General features: G+C 40.0%; 1 protein-coding gene across 4 annotated transcripts in view; it reads left to right on the forward strand.

Annotated features, from left to right (window-relative positions):
• Positions 1-25,241, forward strand: part of MPPED2 (metallophosphoesterase domain containing 2) — a 179,017-nt gene that overhangs the window by 76,400 nt on the left and 77,376 nt on the right. For all 4 annotated transcript variants that reach the window (XM_008003385.3, XM_008003348.3, XM_008003357.2 and 1 more), the window contains exon 4: positions 16,342-16,567. In XM_008003385.3, the coding sequence (XP_008001576.1) occupies positions 16,342-16,567 (226 nt within the window). The remainder of the gene's footprint in view (positions 1-16,341; positions 16,568-25,241) is intronic.

Genomic DNA, 25,241 nt, shown 5'->3' on the forward strand with positions numbered 1-25,241 from the left:
GATCAAGGAAGTTTATTTCTTAGCTCTCTTTACTGTTCATTGATAAAGGGCTAGGCAGACAAAATATTGACTGATCCCCCTCAAAGACACCTTCCCGGATTGCCGTATCTTGGTAATTTTCTCTGTTACTATCTTTCATAGGACCTGCTAATTATCTTCCTTGCAGTTATAATCTGAGTTATGTTAGCAGGTTATTTACTTCTTTATTATCTGTTACTCCCACATGAATATAAGTTCCATAAGGCCAGAGACCCTGTTCTGTTTGCTGCATTATTATATTCCCAGCCAGCCCCATCATACTGCCAGTCACATCCTAAGACCCCAGGGAATATTTCTTGGAGGTTGTAGAAAGACTGTGATCATTTCATGGCATTCTGGGGCCCTATTTCATTATCAGACCTCATCCTGACTTTTGAGAGAGTCAGAAGCTTAGTGGGATTTAATGGAATCTAATGGGATTTCTTTTATCCAATGCTACTGGATTAGAAAATTAGACTGAGACCCGACTTCGCAAAACCCTTGAAATGAGCCAAAATGTAAAGAAAAATGAGGGAAGAGAGAGTTAAACCACAAAGTGGATGAATCTGAGAATGTGGGGTTGAAAGTGAAATGCCACATGACAGAGTTAAAAAGTAAAAACAGTTTAACCTGAAGAACTGAAATCTGACCACACTTTCTTAGTAAGGGATCAACTTTACAAGCTTTGGATGGGTTTGAGTAGAAAAGATTGGAGTTTTCCATTTTGGAGAATTAAGTTAAACTCTGCAAAAATACCTTCTTTTTAAACAAGTGTATCTAATCTCCAGTTTCTGGTCAAAACACTCGAAAGTAATTCAATTTTAAAAAATAAATAAAAGTAGCCTTTTTCAAAGAAAGTCACCCTTCATGTTCACCATTTAAGAGTCAGTGATCTGGGCCTTAGCTTCCACTCTGAGGAAAATAATCTTAGTGAAAAACGAAAGCTGGCATTTTAGAGACATGTAGAAATGAAATACTAGGCTAGAGATGAGCCTACATATTATAAAAAGATACCAATCTGGAAAATCTTTTGCTCTCAACCTTGAGAAACCACATTGGTGGTATTGATATGAAAAAGAGGTGCTGTATTGGCTGAGGATAAGCAAATGTAGCCCCTTAGCTACTGATGAAAATAAAAGTAAAAGTTGTGAGGTTCGTATCATGGAAGAACTTTACCATTGAGTTTCATTAAAGGTACCTCAGGGATAGTGTCAGAGACAGAAGAAAAACTTGGAAGAACAATAGCTAGACCCAGAGAGATAATTTCTGTCATCTTAAACTACTCCCCAATTTAAGTTCATGGTTAAGATGGCTAAATAGATGCCTTCCATGAGTCAAATGAAAAAAAAAAAATGGCCTTAAACCATGATAGTACAGGTTAAAAACAAAAGAGCATCCTAACAATGAAATTTGATTAGCCCTCTGTGTCTATGAAATAAGAAGAAATGAGTGACTATATGCCTGGACGTTACTGCATGATTCTTGCTAGTAGTGGCAGATGAATGTTAGGACCCAGGATTCATGATTGTAGGCACAATCTTTAGAAGAGCTTCTTAGCTTCTCTGAACCTAAATATTCTGATTTGCAAAGTGAATCCTTTGAATCTCTGACCCGGTGATTATGTGATATGGTGGAGAAGAAGAGGATTGGTCTGCAAAATCAGAAGTTCTATATTGCAACTAAGTCATCGGGTGACCTTGGAGGAGTCCTTTTAGCCTTGCTGGGTCTTAGTTTCCCATTCCATGGAAGGAATGATTCAAATCTCCGAGGACTCTGCTAGGTTGGAATTTCGGTAAGCCTGGAATTAGAGGATAAAAGGTCAGGAGCCCCCTGCTGTCCCTTGATTTTCTGTTGGAAGCAAAAGGATAGAACTAGCCTTGCACATAAATTAGCATGGATTCTTTCATCTGACCCAGTGGCTTGGGGGCCTGAGAAGATGCACACACGTGTCCTGTTCGGGCCTGGGCAGTAGGCTCATTTATAAAGAGTGGCCTCTGCAAAGCCAGCTGTCAAAACAGCAGTGATTTTCCTGAGAGGCCGACGGGTGAAAACTTTCAGATGAAGGGATACCATGAAGAAATACAGGCAGCTTCCTCAAATAATGAATGGCTATTCCATTAACTCCATCTATTGATTACTCCTCTGAGCTACCGGGAACAAAGGCTGGAAAAATCTTTAAGTGCATAGTGTCAACCATGCAGCAATAATTCGCTTCTCTTTTGAAATTGTAACATTATTTGTGTGATGTATATAGTTCATTTATTCATTTATTCATCCATTTATTTGTTCACTCCTTCAACAAAATGGAGCCCTTACTGCAGGCGGGCCAATTTCTTTGCTCCCTTTTGCCTTTCCCAGTAAAAAAAAGCCACTGTATAACAGGTTTTGAAAATCAGACTTAGTTTATTAATAGAAAATTAACAGTATACTTTGTGATGTATATAATGGGTGTCATCCTTGAATAAAATAAAAATAGGATTTATAACACTTAAAGGTCACTTTGCATCCAAAATTGAGACCCTCGCTAGTCATGTCCACATGATTCTCAGGCAATATAGAATTATTTCTCCATTCATTCATCTATTTGATAAATAATGATTGAAACTTTCTTGGAATACAAAGATGAATATAGTTTGAACCCTCCTGAGGGCCATAGTCAAGTGGGAGAAAGAGAACTCATTAGACAAATCCTCATTCTGTGAACTGCAAGCACTTGGCAAGCTCAGAGCCCTGGATACAGGTGGGGAAGTGGCTGGCAGGGCCAGATCACAGAGAGTTCTACACACCATACCATGGAACATTTGGCCCTTTGTCTGTGGGCAGTAATAGAGAATCTGGGAAGATGCTAAGTTGGGTGAGTAAACCCTTGTTAAGTGAGGGAGTGTATATGGTCAGATTTGTATTTTGATGAGATCACCCAGCTTTAGTGTAGGAAGGATTAAGCCAAGGCACCCTTCTAGGAAGGGTATTACTTTGCTAGGGCTGTCAACCACGGAACCACAGACTACATGGTTTAAAGAGCAGACATTTATTTTCTCACAGTTCTGGGGGCTAGATCAAGGTGCTGGCAGGTTTGGTCTCACCTTGGGCCTCTTTTACAGAGCTTGTAGATGTCTGTGTTCTCCTTATATCCTCACGTGGCCTTTCAGCCATGCATGCGCATCCTGGTGTCTGTGTGCCCAAGTGTCTTGAATAAGGACACCAGTAATATTGGATTAGGGCTTACCCTAATGGCCTCATTTTAACTTAATCACCTCTTTAAAGGACCATCTCCAAACATGGTCAATTTCTGAGATACTGGGGATGAAAGCTTCAAAATATGCATTTTGGGGGAACACAATTCAGCCCATAACAGAAGCAAACCAAAAAGTAGGGGGTTATCTGCTCCTTGACATAGTGTATGCATATGTGTGAAGAGGGAGAGCAATTTACATGTTTTTTAATGAACAATTTAAGGCGAACGTAGTATGCATTTACCTGACTTCACATGTCTAGGAACAAAGACCCTCATAGAGCAAACACTTTTTTTTTTTCATTTTACTGTCATGCCAAACACGTATTTATTTATTTGTTTGTTTATTTATTTATTTATTTATTTATTTATTTATTTTTGCTGTCTTGCTTTGGAACAGCGTTCAGCAGCATATGCTCTCCAACTGTGTTCTGATTACCTGAATTCCTTAAAATACTTAATTCAAATTATTTAAGGAAAAACTTTATGGAACACCTTATGCCTTAATTATACTAATTAGGAGAAAATATGGATTTAGAAAGACAGTGTAAATGTATCTTTTGATAAATTTTAAGATGCTGCGGCCTAGATCTCTAGAAATTGGAAAACCTATGAGTAAGGAATGAAAATGTAGAAAGTAAAATAGACCTCCAACTCTACTTCTTGGAATCTTGGGCACCAAGGGCCATGATGGAATTTCCAGAAATCCTTTCTTCCTGAGGAGTTATACTACATACTTTTTACTTCTTCGCACCAGTGGGAGGCTTGTGGGATAAAGCCACAAAAGCATTGCCAAAGAAATATCGGAGACTATTGGAACTGGTGCTCCAGTGGAACCAAAACCTTATCCAAAGGAGGCTTCATGATTTCACACCCCCTAGGAAGTCTTAGTAGCTCTGATTCAGGGGAGCTCTTATAGTAGTAAATGTTGCCCATTGAGGGGCAGAGAAAGCACGATGGAAGAGGAAATGAATATGGTTTCCATTCCCTCTATCTTGTCACTGTCACTATTGATCAAAATAACCTTCTCTGAGGGGTTTCTTTGTAAATTTTATCCTTGAAATGCTTCATTGAAATTTCGAGTTATAAAATGGGAAGAATCAATTTTATTGGATCCTAAATTTTGCTCCATGCAGCTTCCTGTCCAGAGTGAATATTATTAAAATTGACATAGGATGTGTGTGCAAGGTAATATCCCCTTTCGTAGGCACTTCTCTAAATTTCAGGATATTCTGTAGAGTGGATTAGATTATACAGTGAGTGGGGACTCAGAAAGGAGAATAGAACTGTGTATTGATGCCTTCAGAAATATTATTTGATGGCAATAAAATATTCCCTGAAATTCCCTTCAGAGGGAAGAAAATGGAGTTTGTTTGCAGTAATTGCATTTTCTGGCATTTGCTCTTACACTTTCCAATATAAGCCAATTGGAACCCGTGATTTGGTTTTGCTTATTGACAAAAGTACCATGTAAATTGATCTGTGATGCATTTAAAGAAGATGCTTTGAAAGTTTGGAAATTGAGATGGCTTTTTCTTATTAGATTTTGAGAGTATTAGGGTTCATTTCTATATTTTAGTCTAATGTAATATTAGCCAAATATGTTCTTTTTCAATTTAGTTTTAATCAAGTTCTGGAAGACCATTTTCATCTAGCCCCAGTGGCACTGTTAACGCAGAGATTTTATTTTCACTGTCAACCCTCCATTCTGGCTTCTGCAGCCCTGCCCCGCAGAACTCCTGCATACCGAAATCCTGCATCATCTGCCCAAATGTTATTTCAGCATGCAAAAAAAATAGTAGTTATTACAAGGAGATTTTTAAAATTCTTATTTGCAGGCTTAAGGAGGGGAGGAATTTAAAAAGCCTCTAAAATTGTTATTTCTTTTGAAAGATATGGCCTTTATGCCTTATGTTATTTTTATTTAATTTGATCATCACCATACTTAATGGTTTAAAATGCAAACACACAGGATTTGCATTTGTTCCTCTAATTATTCAGTAGAATAATTGCCACTTATTTTGTAATTATTGCTGGAAGGAACACCTTTTTCTCAGTTACTTTTTAAAGGCTTTGTGGGGAAAAAATAAACATATCATTCTTCATCTCATCAGAGACTTTGTCAGTCAACAATACTAGTTTATTAAAGATATTTATTAAATACTCTTCTAAAGAGGTAGGAAGTAGGAGATGGGCTCCTTACTGTGACCTAAGTTACACTGTAAAACAGAAGACAGAATAAAAATAACAATTATAGGCCAGCCACGATGGCTCACGCCTGTAATCCCAGCACTTTGGGAGGCTGAGGCGGGCTGAGGGGATCAGCTGAGGTCAGGAGTTTGAGACCAGCCTGGCCAACATTGTGAAACCCTGTCTCTACTAAAAATATAAAAAATTAGCTGGGGGTGGTGGTGGGCATGTGCAGTCCCAGCTACTTGGGGGGCTGAGTCACGAGAATCGCATGAACCCTGGAGGCGGAGGTTGCAGTGAACTGAAATCGTGCCACTGCACTCCAGCCTGGGGGACAGAGTGAGACTGCATTTCAAAAATTGTTAGTAATAATAACAATAATAATTATCATCCTTTATGTGGCAGGTATTGTATTTGGTCCTTTCCTGCTCTCACTTATTCCCCATACCCACTTCATAAGGTAGATTGTACAATTCTTTTTTTTCCTGATGAGTAATGTGAAGCTTAAATAGTGTGTTTGGAGTTTGAGTTTAACAGGTAATAAGAGACAGAATCACGAACTTGATCCCAAATCTGTCTGACTCCAAAGTCCATGCTCTTTCCTTCATGCCATGTATTCATATATTCCTACAAGTTCAGGTTGTATAAACATGCACACAGCTGATCCAGATGAAACCTGACAATGTCTTTAGCAATTTTTCTTGTGACTGTCCGGTGGAAGCTTGATTTGGATGCAGTTTTCTAATGCTTGAGGAAGCAGATTGAAGGGTCTTTAGAAGCTAGTCTGATTGTTCAGATCGATTTGTTGTATAAATCTTTTTTAACAAGCCAAGGCCCTCATTTGTAAAGGAAAGTTTGGATAAAATAAACAGTGGAAGGGTCTACCTTACGATTCTTGTTGTCCAGTCAGATGGCAATACTGGAATATAATTGGAGTTGCATTTAGGTGGACAGTTACCACTAGGGATTCCCATTTAGAGCATGCCATGTTGATTTGGGTGGCAACTTAGAGATACTCGGTTGGGAAGCAAGGAGAATATTGTCATTCATTTATACTACCTTGCGGTTATCTTAAACATATATATAAGTGTGAATGAGTATGTGCGAGTGTGTAGATGTGTGTGTTTAGGTCACAAAAAGTTGTGTTGGAATAAGGCCATGGTTGAGGCAAGAATGCTTACAAACAAGGAGTTGCTGAGCAGCAATAAAATCTCTGGGCTGTTTTCATGGTCTAAAAAGTGTGGCTATTAATGGCCTGCTTCCCCATCGTTTGCACTTCTCAGTTGTTACCTGCCATCGGTGAGGTGCAGTAGTGACTACTGTAAGGGAAGGGGAGTGGACTTCTGTCTTCTTTGTGTGGACTAAGGTTTATCACATCTCCTGGTGCCTTGGGATTCTCTTCATGGAGGAGGCTGAAGCGGAGGAGGGAGCATTTCTGCTGTGGTGTCTTACACTGGTCCTAATTCCTGCGGTGGACCACAGGGCTTTCACTCCGCATCCCCTGCCTTCTCCTGGGTTTCTGGCTCAGCCCTGACATTATTGTAATATAGTTTTCTGTGTTTAATATTTCTTAGACCTGGTTTCCCATTGCAAGCATGGAAGAAACCCTAATGCATGAGTTTCAGAGGAGAAGGTAGCAGTCTGAACCTGCTGTGTGGCTCCATCAGCAAGTGTGAGTATTAATGTTAGAGCTGTCAGGACTTGTGAAAATTAATGGAGCCTGACGGGGGATAGACTGAGGTCAGAGACAGAGCTTGCCCTGACTGAATGTTTCTGGTGTTTTTGAAGCTGAGGCAAGTGAGTGCAAACCGTGGAGCCAAGGGGGATTTCTGGAGCATGCAGTGGGTACCAACTAAGTGCCAAGCATTCTTCTAGGTGCCGGGGGTACAACAGCAAAAAGTTGGCTCTGCCTCCTCATAGCTCATAGAACCCCCTCTCCACCTCCAGGCTGGCCTCAAGCTTTCTCTGCTATCAGCCCCCAGTAATTGCCAAGGAAGGAATTTAGATGAAATGTCTCCTTAGCCCATCCTGAACCTCATAGTTCTTCCATGCTCCTAGCAGTTGGTATGACTTTTTTCCTTTCATCCTCCTGCAGAATTTTCTGCTTGGCCAGTTTTCAAGCCCAGGTTATTCTTGTTCATTCCTCAGTGAAATAGAGAGGCTTCAAGAGTTTTAACATTTTCCCTGTTCCTGCTGGAGTTACAATATTAAACATATAATCATACTTTTAAATAGGAAAAATTTCCTCCTTCTGTTGCCTTGGGTATAACGAAGTCACTTTATATCACTGGCATTAGGGAACAGTGTTTTAAAACAGGCCCCTGACACTGCCCCATTGCAGGCAGATTTCAGAAATGTGTTCAAATTGTTATGTATCTCATGTTTAGAAACAGTCCTGTGATAACAGATCTGACTATATATTTGTTTGATTCTTTTAGATCCCAACAACTTAGCTTTTTTTTTTCCCTAGCACATTGCCAAGGGAAAGTGAGCCTGAAGGCTGTGCCTTATGAATTGGATTTTCCTGGGCACCTGGGAGCCATAGCAAGTTCCTCTTCTGTCCTGTCACCTCTGTTGTTTTTCTTCCTGCTATAGAATGAGCTTTACTGACTGTGAGTGTTATGCCACAGACATTTTTGGTTTTGGTTTCCTTATATATTTTAAAAACCTATAATTTGGAAGAATAGAGGGGAGAGGCCATAGGGATTGGCAGTCTTAAAATATGTCAGCTTTATGGATCTAGGTTTTCTTTTATACAGGAAAACAACAAGCCATGTTTGCTTTTGGAGGCTCTCTTTCACAAATAACTACTGCTGAATGCTGGGGTTTTTCTCTTGGTTTCAGCAGGAGTAAATAGTAGATAGTGATCAATTAGCCTTGCCGACCAGATCTCTGATTTAAAAAAGAAGGATGTGGAGAAAGGATATTTGGTGTTAACCATGACCTGATGAACCATTGTGGTTGCCCCTGTTTTCCATATTCCCTGTTCATGAGGAGTGAAGAGTATGGGTCAAGAGTTGTCTTCTAACAATTGGCAGGCTGTGTTAGCCTGTTCTCATGCTGTTACTAAAGATACACCTGAGACTGGGTAATTTATAAAGGAGAGAGGTTTAATTGACTCATAGTTCAGCAAAGCTGGGTACGCCTTAGGAAACTTATAATCATGGCAGAAGGGGAAGCCAACACGTCCTTCTTCACATGGTGGCAGCAAGCAGAAGTGCTGAGCAAAAGGAGTTAAAACCCCTTATAAAACCATCAGATCTCGTGAGAATTTACTATCATGAGAACAGCATGAGGATAACCACTCCCATGATTCAGTTACCTCCCACCAGATCCTTCCCACAACATGTGGGGATTATGGGAACTACAATTCACGATGAGATTTGGATGGGGACACTGCCAAACCATATCACAGGCAGATTCCTGGGAAAAATGAATGTTCTGGAATTGACCTTGGATTTTGGTTTGACCTAAACTTGAGTTTTCTAGAGGTATTCATTCTATAAGGATTTATAGCAGAAAACCTGATTGCAGTTGTATGATACTTATTTTTGAGGAACATTAACTTGTATTGAGGGAGAGGGGCAAGCTAGAGAGGAAATCATGTTTGGCTAGAGCAGTGCTTATATATGTTTATTTTAAAATGCTGATGCACATGTGCCCCCAGTCCTCATTGTTCTCTATTATCTTCCACCTAGTTCAGCTCAATTCACATTGTTTGTTTCATGTAGGTGTTTGAATTTATTACCTCAGACCTCCATTCTCCTATCAGAGTCTCATCCTAATCCTCATAATTGTTGCCAACAAGTTTTAGATTCTGGGACCTCACATAAAGTTGGCCTTCTCTTCATTTGGTAGGCTCCCACATTCTCCTGGGAGCCTGTAGGTAAGAAATTACACCACCAGCTGCAGTAGCATTCGGGGAATGTTTTAATCGAGCGAGGATGTGTTTTAATTGTCGTAGTGTGAGGCTGACACTGCCTCATGTCCCATACAGGAGAATTCTATGATATAGCCAGAGAAGCATCTAGAATGGAGAGTTCTGTTTTATGGGTACAAACAAAAAGGGCTGTCAGTGCCTAATATTAGATAAAAGATTACTGTAGATGGAGAATGGTATGAGGAGGATTCATGTACCAGGCCTTAAGTCAAACTTTATCAAGTTGTCACATATTTGGGGTCATCTGAAAACTACTGGTCTGGGAGCCAAAGAGCTAGATTCTGGCCCTACTTGTGGCCTGTGACTGTGCTTAGTAAGTGGCAGCACCTCTCTGGCACTCAGTTTCTTCATCCATAAAATGGAAGTGCATGAATCAGTGGTTTCCTCTTAATTTTTTTAAGCCAGGGTTAACTTTCTTTGAATGATGACATCTTTCCCCAGATGGTAAAATCAAGGAAAGCATAGCTGCTCTGGTGGACCTCAGAGAAAGTCGTTCCCCTCTGCCCTTCTCCATCCCTGGGGAGGCTTCACGGAGCACAACTTCAAACCACCAGATTGTCTTGGAGGACACGTGCTGTGATTCATCGAAGCCATTATAAGTGCTATGTTAAATGTCCAGAGTTTTATAAGGGAGTTATGCTGACTTTGACATAAGTTGCTATGTGTTTAACATTGTTATAGAGTTCATCAGACATGTGCATAGCTGGAGATCTTAAATTTTTAATCTATTCCTTGCTACATGCTCATAGAGGAATACCCCCACCTGATTCTAAGAAGAAGTTTTGGATATTCTGCATGAGTAGTCCCTCTTTGAGAGAAACAGTCTGGAAGCTCTCACAGGTTATACTAATCATTCATGAATGAGAGGCCACTCTTGGCACATTTTTTGGTATTTGAGAAATACTGGAAGAGAGAGATATCTGGATAAGAGAAGGAGGCAAGAAGTTGTGTGTTAAGGGAATACATTGTGCGAGGTTAGGATTATCTCAAAAGAGATGCTGTGTTTGCACTGTGTGCAGGTTGGAGGCCTCATAGGCCCACTGACCTTCACTTTTAGATCCAAATGCTTATTGGCCCTAATAATACTTTTGTTAGTTTGAAAGACATGTTGGAACATGCCAGTTTCTGCCATGAGAAAAATCAAAATGTTCTTTTTCATCTTCAGATGCTTTTCTTTGAGAGTAGTGATATTGTGCCTGGTATCAGGGAGTGGTTCAATTTGTGGATAAACCAGTGATTGATTGATGGGGATTGGGAAAGATGGGCATGACAATAACATAACAACACAGCTAATGTCTATTGAATGAATATAAAGTGTCAGAAACTGTGCAGGTTCTTTATATGCAGGATCTTGTTTAATCCTCACCAAACTTTAGAATCAGTATTTTATTTTTACCCTATTTATATTTGAGAAAACTGTTGTTTAAAAAGAGTGGAGATTAGGCGGCTAGACTGGAAGACTGGATGTTGGTGAGAAGGAACAGGACACTTCATGTGGGCTTAAAGTTGGAAGAAAATGTAACATTGGCTTAAACCTTGCCATAGCCTAAGATGACAACCCAAGTTCCTGGAATTCTATGGAAGTTCCCAGGAAATCTTGTGGAGGTTCATACATTCCTTCACTTACTCAGCAAATCTGAGTTGTGTGTCTGCCATTTTGAAGATCTGGGACTAGGTACTTTGAGTCAGTAAGGAACAACAAGCCATGATCCATGTCTTCAAGTCTATGGGGAGACAAGTCACATACAAAAGCAAAACTCAAAAAAGGAGTAGTAATAGTGAACATGCACTGACGGTTTACTCTGCATCATGCATGTGCTTTAGAGGCTGTATTTCATTTTATCTTTGCCAAAACTCATGAGGTAGGTGTTATCATCCCCATTTTGCTAGTGCACTTTAGAGAACATAAGGAATCTCCAAGGTCATACAGCTAACATGTGGCAGACTACAGAGTCCCCATTCTTATCCCCATGCTGCCTCCATAGTTTAAATTGTAATAGTTTTAAAATCAAATCATTAGGAATAGAAATGTGAGAAGCCCAGTAAGCGACTATTAAATACTGCCCTTAGAAGTAAAGATGAAGAAGGAGAGTGTCATGGAATAAGCATGCAGATGAGATAGGATGCAAAGGAAGCTGAGGAAGAAGAAGAGAGAAGAGAAGAAATATCGGAGAGGGAGGAGGATAACTTGGAGAGTGCCACAGCAGTAATCCAGGGAACGGATCACACCACTGTAGTGTGCTCAACAGAGGTCAGAATTCAGAAAAAGCCTTGGCTTTGGCCATTAGGAAGTTATTAGTCACATTCCAGAGAAGCTTTTGGAAAGAGAGTAGAAGCAGAAGCCAGATTGCATTGAATAACTTTTGAGTAACCATTTGGCTATACATTGTTAAATCTATTAATATAGTGGCCCATCAGGCAAAACAAATGTGGTAAGTGGGCTGTATGAGAAGAAATCAGAGTGAGGAGGTCTGTTGGCAGACTGGAGATCAATTTTGCCTGATCTTTTCATTTTTCACAAGAAGCTGAAAGTGCAGAAACTTTTGGGTGATATTTTCTGAGTTCTAGATGTTAGTTAAATACAAAAGCAAAACAAAATAAAAAACAAAACAAACAAACAAAACCTCAGTCGAGGGCTAACCATAACACATCTGAGGGCTGAATTTGTCCTACCAGCAGCAAGCTTATGGAATCCTCTTTTTAGAAGTTTAGAAGTGAAATGAGGAAGCATCTCAAAGAAGCAAAAAGGTCAAAGAATGTTTAAGATCATGTTTGAGGCATGTGTGTGTGTGTGTATGTGTCAAGGATTGTTTGTTTTTGTTTTCTTGGAGTGGGTAAATATAAACTCACTGATGAGGAGGATTCAATGTATAAATAGAGAGAGACCCAAAATATCAAAGAGAGGAGATGCTTGGAAAAGGAAGGTGCTTGTGGGAGTGGGAGGAATCTGATTAAGGGGCCAATTTGCAAATTGAACATCCCTACTATGAGAATCCAAAATCCGAAGTGTCCCAAAATCTGAAACCTTTTGAGCACAGACATGACACTCAGTGAAAATGTTCACCGGAGCATTTCAGATTTTGGATTTTTGGATTTGGGATGTTCAATCAGTATGACACAAATATTCCAAAATCGGAAAAAATCCAAAATCCTAAGTGCTTCTGGTCTCAAGCATTTCAGATAAAGGATGCTCAACCTCTGTTAGAAATATGAGAAGATGCAAACAGATGGAGTGATGGGAAAGTGAAAAGGCAGAAGTGAAGAGAAACTTCCTCCTTCTTTACACATGTGGTTAGAGGATATTTTGCATGTCTTGAGAGGGGCTCGGTTGGAGCCTGGGAGCTAGAGAGGAACCTGGACACATTTTGTGATGGCTGCTTTGGGGAGGTAGTGGCTGGAGTGTGGCGCACTTAGAACTGTCCAGTAACGGTGAGGACCCAGTTGACTTTCAGTTCATGAGTATCTACTTATGTGACACCACTAAGTACAGAAGATACAGAATAGATAAAACTCAAATAACTGCCTTTATGAGTTTATGGTCTCACTCACATTCTGTAGCTCTAACCTGAGCTGATGAGCAAGTTTTCCACATTTCATTAATTCACTTGCTACCATAGTCACTTTGTTGTACCTGTAAGTTACCTCTACTATTTGCTCAGTAATTTTCTTGAAATTACCTCTTATTTTACATATAAAGATAGAAAAAAGGAAGCTATATATCATTCCTTACACTTTTATATTGTATTTGTCCAAACAATACATTCTCAAATGTCGTTTTAAAATACAAAACTGTTTGACATTTTGTCAAAGTTCCTTTCCATTTCATCTAAAATAATCTTGTGTACCATTAGTAGAACATATACCATGTCTTAGGAACGATGAAACTGGTTGGTTGGTAGGGTTCTTTTTCTTTTTTGTTTCTTTGTTTGTTTGTTTTTCTGAGATGAGTTTTGCTCTTGTCACCCAGGCTGGAGTGCAATGATACAATCTCGACTCACAGCAACCTCTACCTCCAGGGTTCAAGCAATTCTTTTGCTACCACGCCCAGCTAATTTTTGTATTTTTAGTAGAAATGGGGTTTCACCACATTGACTAGGCTGATCTCAAACTCCTGACCTCAGGTGATCTGCCTGTCTCAACTTCCCAAAGCTGGGATTACAGGTGTGAGCCACCATGCCCGGCCAGTAGAGTTCTTTGGGTCATTCAGAGCAAGAATTTTTTTTTTTCATGTTAGAATATATATATGGCCTTGTTTTTTTTTTTTTTTTTTTTTTTTGGTACAAGCAGGTCAGCTTAGCTGGTATGATGTGAATAAAATGGAAAAAGGCAGGCACCTCTTTGCCTGACAATTTTAAAGTGTTGCTATTTGAATACCAAGAAGTTTGAAGCTGGACTGCAGAGCCTTCCAAATTAATCTAGTCTGGAAAAAAAAAAGAAAACCCACGAAAATGCCATCAAGTAACAGGAGATTTGTCAGCTGCCCTGTTTACACTTTTCATATAAAACATAAAGGTTGGCAGATTATAGATGAAAGGTCAGTTCAGCAAGAAAGAAAATATGTCAGACAATCTCATAACATCGGTAACAGAGGATGGAAGTTGGAAGCTACTATTGGATTCTCAGAAAGAGATGAGTTTGTTGGTGATGTGTAAATATCATCACCTTTTCTGTGGCTCTTCATTTTGGTGGCTACCTTTTTATACTGAGTCTCCAAAATTTGATTTAAAAGACACCAAAGATGCTTGTCTTCCTGAGAAAGATTTACTTTGCAGCAGCTTTACTTAAAAAGAAAAAAAAAAAAAAAGAAAGAAAGAAAAACCCAGTCTGAAGGGGGAAAATATACTTCCTTTGCCATAGTGGCTAGTCTCACCCATGCTGTCCCTGAACCCAAGCCCTAAAACGAGGATAAATTGAGAAACCCAGGCTTCCTCAAGAGCGGCGGCACATAATTAAAGGGTTTACGGTGAGTCCATCATTGTGAATGATTAAAGGGGAAATGGGCAACTACAGTGTGATTTGTACAGGTAAAATCTTTTGCTCCAAGAATCACACAGTAAGGACCTGCCTTGGAAGAGATTGCTGTCTGGGAAAACATCTTAGCCTGTTCCAGCTTTGGGAGCAGAGGTGAATTGGGGCGGGGAGCAGTATTAGGCTCATAGAGTAACAGAGCCATGATATTAGAGTTATAGGGCCTCTCACAAATGTCCAGCATGTGTAGTACTGGGAATTTATGGCCCTATTAACACATCTTTCATCTTCACTTGAAGTTCAGGAATTGTGCAGAATACCACCATTCTATCCAAGCAACATGCTATGTACATCATACTCTTAATTACCAAAATGTGCATTTGAGGGAGGCTTCCTATTCTTTGCTGAACTCTTCATCATAACCTTGCAAATAACTGAGGCCAACGACATGACATACAGCACTGTGGGCTAGTAGTCAAAGATATCCATTGCTTCTTGGCCTCAGCATTTCTGGTTTCTTCTCTCTTCAGTGTTATTTTCTATCAGACTGCTTTCATCTCTGTCTTAAGCCTCCCCATTATTGCCCAAGCTATATAAGCAATTTTATTATTGTCAGAAATCTAACAATTAATAGCTAAAGAAAAGGCAGTAATTTTACAAAACATGATCTGACAGTCTTGAAAACTGCTTCAATATTAGCAAATACGTTCGTGATGTGCTGCTGAGACTGTGTGGACTTCACAATGTAATCTTTACAGTTTGAATTGCTGAAATCCAAGTGGACTGACGACGGAACTTGCTCCCATCACCTCCCCCGCAAAAATTCTCTTCCCCACTAAGCTTCCTTAATGAAATCATTGAGACTCTGGCTTGCTGGTAAGGACCAGTTCTTACAACAAGTGTATCCAATTTCCTGCTAGTGGTAACTTTAATTCTTCCTGGAATAGCAGGAAACATTAATTTTGCATCAGATCCATAGGTCTCAGAAAGCTGGAATTATAGGTGCCATTGTCCCACTCTTTTTTTCCTCCAAAATAAAATAAGCAGCAGATGAACAGTGAGGCTTGAGGGATGGGTAGTGACAGCATAAAGAAAAGAACATTAATTTCAGGTGGGGACAGCTGCCCGGCACTCTCTCCCTTTGGATTTTGGTTCTTATAGCATCACGGTGAGTTATTAATATGTATGACCCGTACTTTATTCAAACATTATAAATCTATGCAGAAGTCTGGTGTTTGGGTTTTCCTTTATAGCTTTCATTCTTCTTCCCAGAATTATCTCATTTTGATCGGGAAACTTTTGCATAAAAAGCACACACCGAGAACTCACATTTCCATACCATAAATATTAAAAGTGGGTTAAGCTTTACAGTTTCTTCTCCCATCCCAATGGGAGGAAAGTTAGCCGTCTAATCAGGGGGCCCTTCCTAATGTTCTTTTTATTCACAACCCAAAAGGTAAACTTAAAATTAGAATTGAAATATGAAATTGTACTATGTGGTCCCTTTCTTGTATGTCAATTATGGAATGTTTGACTATGCCATGTCTTTTGTCTGAAGGATATACTAAAAATCTAGTAGTTATCTGAGTTGTTAAGAATAGTTGGTTAGATTATGTTTTGAGAACCAAACTAGGTCTAGACCTTCTCTTAAGGATCGTGATTAATGTGCTTTTTACTGGATAAATATAAAGTATGGATTCACTACCCTGTGGATTCATCACAATGAATATGTAGCATACAGAAGAGGGAAATGGAACTAGAAAATTTAATGTCTTTTTAGCAACGTTTTAGCTACTTAGCAGCTTCCTATCTCCTGTTATTGTCATTTTTGTTAGCATAAAGGACTAATCATAAATTCCAGTTCACATGGAAATGTAAAGGAATGTGTGCGCTATTTCATTTGGGCGAGCTGTCTGCTAATCACATAGTCTCGGCTGTTGTACTTTTGATGGGAAATGAACGTGCTAATTGGTGCTCTTTTTTCTTATTTCAGGAAACCTGCCATATGAATATAAAATAGTGATTGCTGGGAATCATGAACTGACATTTGATAAGGAATTCATGGCAGACCTTGTTAAACAGGACTACTACCGTTTCCCCTCTGTGTCCAAATTGAAACCAGAGGACTTTGACAATGTTCAGTCCCTCCTGACAAACAGTATTTACTTACAAGATTCGGAGGTAACAGTGAAGGGATTCAGGATATACGGTGCACCTTGGTAAGTGATGATTCAAACAGTTTTCCACATTGCTTTTTAGCTCAGTACCGAAAAAACATGGCTCAGACTTAGATGCTTTAAATGAAAATGATTAGGATGGAAGGAAACCTTATTGCTGTATTTCTAACAAAATACATTCTGTACTGCTACAAAATGCAACACTTGTTTTCATTGTGATAGAGATCCCTTTAGGTAAGATCAATGGGAGTTAAGGCTTTCCTAGATATATACAGTCATCCCTCCCTCAGTATCCATTGGGAATTGGCCCAGGACCTCCCACTGATAACAAAATTCCAGTATGCTCAAGTCGTTTATATAAAATGATATAGTATTTGCATGTAACCTATGCACATCCTCGTGTATACTTTAAATCGTCTCTAGATTGCTTATATTACCTAATACAATGTAAATATGATATAAATCATTGTTAATACTTCATGGTTTAAGGAACAATGACAGAAAAAAATATCTAGCATAGATGCAATCCTTTTTCCAGTATTTTCTTTCTTTTTTTCAAGATGGAGTATCTCTCTGTCAGTGAGGATGGAATGCAGTGGTGTGATTTCAGCTTACTGCAACCTCTGCCTCCCGGGTTCAAGTGATTCTCCTGCCTCAGCCTCTGAAGTAGCTGGGATTACAGGCACACGCCACTGCACCCGGCTAATTTTTATATTTTTAGTAGAGACAGGGTTTCACCATGTTGGCCAGCCTGGTCTTGAACTCCTGACCTCAGGTGATTGGCTCGTCTCAGCCTCCCAAAGTGCTGGGATTATAGGCATAAGCCACCGCTCCCGGCCCTTTTTCTAATATTTTCTATCCTTGGTTGGTTAAATCCCTGGATGTGGAACCCCTGATTATGGAGGGCTGGCTGTATATGTTTATGCTACTGGGGCTGGGTGTATGTCTGTGTGACACAAAAGGATTTGAGAGGAGGTCGCCATGCTACCCTTCACACAGACTCAGCTACTCTGAACATTCCATCAGCCTTAGGTAACTCATTTCCCTCTCATTTTGTACTGGAAGCAATCATAAAATATCTTGCTTAGATTAGGGTTTCTCAAATCTCTCTACACATCAGAATTACCGTCTCTGTAGAAATATAGATTTTGAAGCTCCACCTACAGAGACTCTGATTGTCCTTCCTGAGATGAAGCTCAGCAGTTTCTATTTTTTAAAGTTCCATGGGCAAGACTGATGCACAGGTGGTTTGAAAGTTACTGGTTGAGAAATGGCGCTAGAATTCTCAGAACTAAGCTCTGGAAAACTTGAAACAGGTACATATCCTTGGAAGCCAGACAAGAAGCATGACTCTATCAGTTGACAGTTGTCAGGTTTTAAAGGAGTTTCACAGTGTCTGAGCCTCAGTTTTCATATCTTTAAGATGGTGAAGATGATATCTATTTTAGAGGGTTATGATGAGGATAAAATAGGTAAAGTTTGCAGTGGACTTTAGAGAATATCAGATAGTTTGCTTAGGGTATCAATTATAATTTTTCTGGCCTTGGGCTCTCCCACTAAGTATTTATGGCAACTTAGGCAAGTCATTTAGGCCCTAGAGCAAGTTGTTTTTGTTTTTTTGTTTTTTTGTTTTTAATCTTTAAAGTGAGAATGTTAGACTAAATGATTGTCAATCATTTAGGTTCTAGGACTTTTTTTTTTTTTTTTTTGAGAATGTATGTAGAGCAAAACTAACCTGTGTGTGTGTATATAGAGCAGAAGAACTCACCTTTACTCACTCAATACAGAAAGTACCCCAGTCCTTCACTAGGAGTTGTGGATAGGACTGGAAACAGACAAGCAGACTGAATTCAGATTGGCCAGTTTACTTGACAGTTTGGCTTGTCCTCTGTAAGTTAAAAGGTTGAGATATTTTCTGTAATTTTTTTTCTAGCTATACGAGTTGGTATCCAGAAGGACTGATGAATGGGTACAGGAAGTACATCTCTGTTTAAAATCAACCCTGACAATGATTTTGAACTCTTAATTAAGTACTTCCTATATGCCAGGCATTGTCCTACGTTTTTTGTATATGTGTTGTCTCATTTAATCCTCAAAATGCCTTTAGGAGATGGGCACTATTCTGATTCTCATTTGGCAGATAAGAAAATCCAGATGCAGAAAAGTTAAGTAATTACTCAAGAATCGCCACAGATAATAAGAGGTATGATTTGAACCTGGCGAGTCTGATTCCAGGGTATACAGCATGACTGAGGGATGGCGGGGGTGGGGATGTGGTAATTGGTGGTTATAATCTGCAGATCCAGTTTATACTTAGCTTTAGTAAGGTACGTCAATTTATTTTTTTAATGTGTGAGAATGTGGTAAAGGGCAAGAGAATAAACAGCAGAAATCAGTGCTGTCAAACTGTAATCTGGGGTCGTGTAGGATATTGATATTAGCATTTCTGGGTAAAGGGCAGGAGAGAGAGCATTTCCAGCTTCACAGCCCAGTTCTTAATGTCAGTGAAGTAGTTGAGGAATGACTTCTGATTGGCAGAGATGCTCTACATGCAAGTTAAGATCATTGTTTAAAAATAATTTAAGATTACTTTTGAAAAATCCTTAAAAGGTACAGGACATTTAAGGCTATTCCTGAGCAAGCAGGATGTTCAGAGGTCCCTGGATTGATAGTTGCTGAAATGATGACAGCAACAAACTTCCTCTATTATCTGAGCTGATTCAAATCTGTTTAGGACAGGGTTCAGCTAAACCAGATTATAGCTGTGATGAATGAGGGAATGATTTTGGTCCTCAGGCAGATCTTGCAGCATCTCAAGAAATTAAACAAACAGACTAATTCAGATATGTGATGTGACAGGGCATGATCTGTTTTTGGTGGTGGTGCAAACTGCAGACAAAGTTTATATCTGAACTGGATTCATGTCATTTAAAATGTTTTAATTTTAATACTGGCAAGGGTAGAAAAGTCAAGAAAATAAGCACTAATCAGTCTTCTGAAATGTTCTCCTAAAGTTGTCATTAGACTTAATGTCTGTTGAGATTTCCACAAAGCTTCAACCATTTCCTATTGAGCATCTCTTTACAATAAGGGAGCTCTTTAAATGGTTTTTGCCCCATCCATTGGAATTGTTGATACTTTGTATTTTGACCAAGAATACAGAGGTTGACAAAAAGGATATTTCAGTTTCATCATCTGTTTTTGGGAGGCCTCAGTAGTTTGGATCTCACTGTGAAGATATTTCATCAAAATTAACATTCCCAGAACTACTGATAATCTGAACATTGATTTAGAAATGTCTGCGTTAGCATTTCTGTGCTAGGGAGGAGAGTATTTGCCATCTCTATCACTTATTCAGTGGGACCTTGGGTGAGTTTCTTAACATCTGCCTGCCTCTGTTTCTTCTTTAAAATGGGATACAACATTATGGTTTCATAGTTGTTATGAAGATAGAATTAATGCATCCACAGCACACAGAAGACTTTTTAGCATGGAGTAAGCAGTTGATAACTGTTAGCTATTACTACTAAGAGTGGTGTGTTAGTGTTTCCAAACTATACTTCTGTCAGCCTTCATAAGGAGTGAGATTGGATAAGTTTTAGCCCTAGTTCACCTTCTGCTCATTGGGTGACACTAGGCAAGTCATTTAACTTTTTCATTTAGTTGTAAAACATGAGAAATGAGGTCTTCTCTAGTTTCTCTCATGTACCACCCACTCATCAAAGTTAGAATTTTCAAAAAAATACATATTTGCGAGTATGCTTGAATTACTTCAATGTCTTGTACAATTTTTAACATCTTTTACTATTAAGAATTTGCCCGGTGGCTCACGCCTGTAATTCCAGGCACTTTGGGAGGCCGAGGTGGGTGGATCACGAGGTCAGGATATCTAGACTATCCTGGCTAACATGGTGAAACCCCGTCTCTACTGAAAAAATAGAAAAAATTAGTCAGGCATGGTGGCATGCGCCTGTAGTCCCACCTACTCGGGAGGCTGAGGCAGGAGAATGGCGTGAACCCAGGAGGCAGAGCTTGCAGTGAGCCGAGATCGCGCCACTGCATTCCAGCCTGGGAGTTCACACCTGTAATCCCAGCACTTTGGGAGGCCGAGGCGGGCAGATCAGGAGGTCAGGAGATCGAGACTATTCTGGCTAACACGGTGTAACTCCGTCTTTGCCAAAAATACAAAAAATTAGCCGGGCGTGGTAGCAGGCGCCTGTAGTCCCAGCTACTTGGGAGGCTGAGGCAGGAGAATGGCGTGAACCCGGGAGGTGGAGCTTGCAGTGAGCCGAGATCGGGCCACTGCACGCCAGTATGGGGGACAAAGCAATACTCCATCTCAACAACAACAACAACAACAACAACAACAACAACAACAAAAGAATTTGCCTCAAAGCAATGTTTGGGAGAACTTATACCATAGGTACTTACCCACTTTTCTCCCTTCAGAAATTAGATTTTTTCCATCTCTGAGATTTACACATAGGTGAGTCCTTGCTTAGTAACCCAGCAGATATTTCAATAGAAAATAATGTAAATTGATGATCTGATTTCCCTGTTTTTACAGTGACTTTTTTGGAGTGAGTATTAAGTTCTGCTGATACCACTAGTGGTTTCAAAAATAGAAATCAAAATAAGAACCCTGATATTAAGGATTCACAGGTTTCTTAAAAGTAATTGCCATCAGACTAGGAAAATAGCTGTAATTCATGTATTTAGAAAATATGGATTGTGACCTGGTCTAGCTACAGAAAAAGAATATTAGTCTGTATTCGTTACACGTTCATAACTTGCAACACAGCTGAAAGCTACCTCAAGACTAGAGAGAATTAAAGTAGTGTTTTCTAATTTACAGTTTAACAGGAACTGGTATGTAGAAAATAACTTACAACACACCAGAGCATTCATATATGTTTGCAACCGTAATGTTCTGTAGTGCTTACTAGATCCCCAAGGAAGAGGCTTTGAATGTGGTTTGATGGGTCTGGGAAAATTCAGTGGCCTAAACTGAAGATGTTGTAAGTGGGATGCCAGATCTGAAAGGAAAGGGGCTCCCTCAGATGGGAGGGCAAGAGTCGATGGATTCTCTGGGGGCACCGTTACCTCAGGAGGCCTTAAGGCAGGTTTTATGGCATCTGTATATATTCCTCCACCATCTCATTCTTCCAAGACTCTGGAATAAAGGCATCAGGCATCTTTTTAACAGTTCAGCCACAGAATTGCTTCACTTCTGCTATTGTCGTTATTTTCTCATTCTTTTTGGGAGTGCAGGAGAAGAAGGTTTTGTGTTGTCAGGCAGGTGGGTCAGCCTCATACTTACTTCGTACTATGGGAGAGCTTGTGGATTGCTTGCATACCTAAAATTGATTCTCTGCCACCAGTGGTGCCCAGTTTTGTCTTTGTGACTCACTCTCAGCACTGTAACATCTTTCCCAAAGGCTGAGTGTGGTTAGAAAGGGGACAAAATTCTAATCTGTCAAATATTAGCCACTGTGGTAACTAATGGCATGTCTGGCCAGAGTAGAGGGAAGGTAGAATTTTGAAATCATTTTTGTATTTTTGATTACTGAATCTGTAGCCAGCTTTTTAACACAAGCAGTTTGGGGTAAACTCGCTCGTGGGACTTAGTTTTGATATTAAGATGCTGTGCAGAAAAAAAAAAAAAAAAAAATCCACATACTAATTGATCAGCAGCCAAGCTGCAGAAAGTGAAAGGTGTATATTGTGCCGACTGAAGCAGAGCAGTTGTATTGTTCAGCGAAAGCCCGCACCTTGTTCTTCTCTTGAACAGAAATACAGAGCTGGTCTCCCGTGGCTTTTAATGAATATGAGTGGGGCTTTCCGATGTCCAGGAATTTGATCTCTAGGCTGACCAAGGGGTCAGCAACAAAGAGCACATTTTTTCACGTTAGAGTGGACCCAGGTGTAATTTGTCAGATTTAGTAACTGTGGAGGAAGTGCCTTAACTTCTCCAGCAGGAAAATTAGATCAGGCCTAGGCAGTGCAATTCTAAAATGGCTGAAATAGGAAGAGAAAGTCCGTTGAGTCGCTTTTTCAAAGGAAGTGTGAGCAGGATTTGTTTTCCCTTGCTCTCTTCCCCTCATTTCCTATCATAACCATGTTGAATTCATTCATTCATTTAGATGTAATTTTCTCAGCGTTTTTCAAAGTGGGAGTTGAGTGTTGATTTCACTCTCTGCAGCATTTCTAATTGTGTTTGCACACAAATAGCTACAAGGTTGCTCACATTTCCCTTGTTCTGATCAGTGCAATAGTAGTACTTTATGTTTACTCTGTCAGAAAAGTGTCAGATGTTTTTATTTCCAATTATAAGTTTTGTAATGCATCATGTATTTTGCTGACAGTCTTCAAGTTCTTGAAATAGCAAACAAATTAACAGCAGATATTGAATGAGAGGATTAGAAAACCAATTGGCAACTCACATGATAGAATTCAGATACAGGGATGGGCGGAATGGGCTCATTTATTTTATTTTCTCAGTCATACTTTGTAATTAACTCGGGCAAAAAAAAAAAAGTAGAAGAAGAAGAAAAAAGAAAAGAAAGAAATAGCTCCCTGTTCAGGAGAAAAATCCTTTGGCACTAAAGAATGAGACTATGCAAACAATATTGGTTCTGTACCATGTTTTCAGGGATTTCAGCTTTTATTCAGGAGGGTTCAGAAAGGTATTGGCAGAGAAAAAGGTCTTGTGTGTGTGTGTGTTAAACAAATATGCACTCTGCTCTTACATGATTCTGTTTAAAGGCCCAGGGTAACATTTCATTTTTCTTGGCACAGGGCCCATAGACTCTCCCATTATGAAACCTATGGCTGTTCTGCCCTAGTCTAGAGTTACAGGGCTCTGTTTACATTTTTGCCTGTTTCAGAATGCAGCTGACTGCTCTTAAAGCTGGGATCAGATTCACTTCTGGTTTAACAACTGCCCTGTTTAGGAGAAAGCAAAACCGATCACTTTGCTTCCTACCTCCCCATTGATGACCAAATCAGTAAATACCATTTCCAAAGCCAGTTTATGCAAAGCTGGTCGGTCATGTGGGATCTCACTCGCCCCTTTCTGCCAGCTCTGTCCAACTCAGCCTTCAAAGCCTGCTGGGTGCCTTTATCTGATGTGTTGGTGGTGGTTGTATGGAAGAATGTGGAGGTGCTAAAGAAGTATTTGTCTGCATTCAATTAGGCTTCATAGCAACCGTTGGCATAATTTATATTTTTGCCTGCACATTCTGAGAGAGCAACTCGGCAAACAACAATAATAAATTTACATTTGGATGGTGTATTTCACTCAGAGAACTTTCATATGTATTATCTCATTCGGGGCTGACAACAATTCTTTAACCAGGGCATGTATTACTAATAATAATTAACAATAGCCAGTGTTTACAAGTGTTTATGTGTCAGCTGCTGTTCATTATTGCCTCCTTTTGACAGAGACCAACAAAGAGAGTTTTTGATAGAGAAAGTGACTTGCCCAAAGCTACAGACTTAATTTGAGGACAAAATAGGACTAGAATCCAGGCTTCCTTTGTGGAGTTTGCTAGACTAAACCAGGATATCCTAGATGTCTGTCTACTCCTTGGCCTGAGCAACTCAGGAAGTAGCTGCTTTTCATCTTAGAAGACCTGGCCGTTTTCATCTAGTTGCAAAAAGGGTGTACAGAAATCCAGGCCAGCACCCTTCAGGGGCTCTCAGGACTAAGTGGTGAGGTGTGCTTCTAGGGGAAAATAGGATCACTGAGGGAAGACCAAAAACAAGTGACCCAGAGACTAGGATTTAAAAAAAATATATTGGCCAGGTACAGTGGCTTGTGCCTGTAATCCCAACACTGTGGGAGGTTGAGGTGGGAGGATCACTTGAGCTTAGGACTTTGAGACCAGACTGGGCAACATAGTGAGGCCCCATCTCTACAAAATTAAAAAAATTAGCCAGGTGTGGTGGTGTGTGCTTGTATTCCCAGCTACTTGGGAGGCTGAGGCAGGAGGATTGCTGAGTCTGGGAGGTCGATGTTGCAATAAGCCGTGAGCACACTCCTGCACTCAGCCTGGGTGACAGAGTGACACCCTGTCTCTCATACACATGAATTTGTGTTTTAATGTGTTATAAGGCATGAGTCAGCTCCTGCTGTTCCTGCACCACAGAGCCAACTTCCTCCACAACACATATCAGGAGGCAAGTATAGGTTGCATGTGACTTTTTCCCTCTGAAGAACCATGCAGTGGAGAGAGAGCAGCCTTGGGAATATACACCAAGAGGGAAGTGCTGGCAACGTACTTCGGCTGCAGTCAGACCTGCCATGGGCCCACACTGTGCTCCACAGAAGACCTGGACCTCCACTTTGGGATATGGCTGACTGGCTGCTGAGTGTTCTTTCATTTTCTCCTGTTACACTAATAGGCTCCTTTTAATCCAGAGTTGCTACTGGTGGATAGGAAGAGAGTATCAAGTGATCACAAGCTCCATCAGAGCAGGGACCTGTACTTTGTCCTCTATGCATACCCTACGCAAGCTCAGTGCCTGGCACATAGTAGATGCTCAGTCCCTGTCTTCTGAATGAATGAATGAATGAATGAATGAATCAGGGTGGTGGTGGTAGAGATAGGTCTCTGACTGGTGAACTGGGGGTTTACACAGATTAGACACCCAGTGGGACAAAAGGAAAGAAAGTATTTCCAATACGAAGTCAGGCACAGTCATACAAAAT

The sequence above is a fragment of the Chlorocebus sabaeus genome, chromosome 1 (genome assembly GCF_047675955.1).
Source record: "Chlorocebus sabaeus isolate Y175 chromosome 1, mChlSab1.0.hap1, whole genome shotgun sequence".
Classification (NCBI taxonomy): Eukaryota; Metazoa; Chordata; class Mammalia; order Primates; family Cercopithecidae; genus Chlorocebus; species Chlorocebus sabaeus.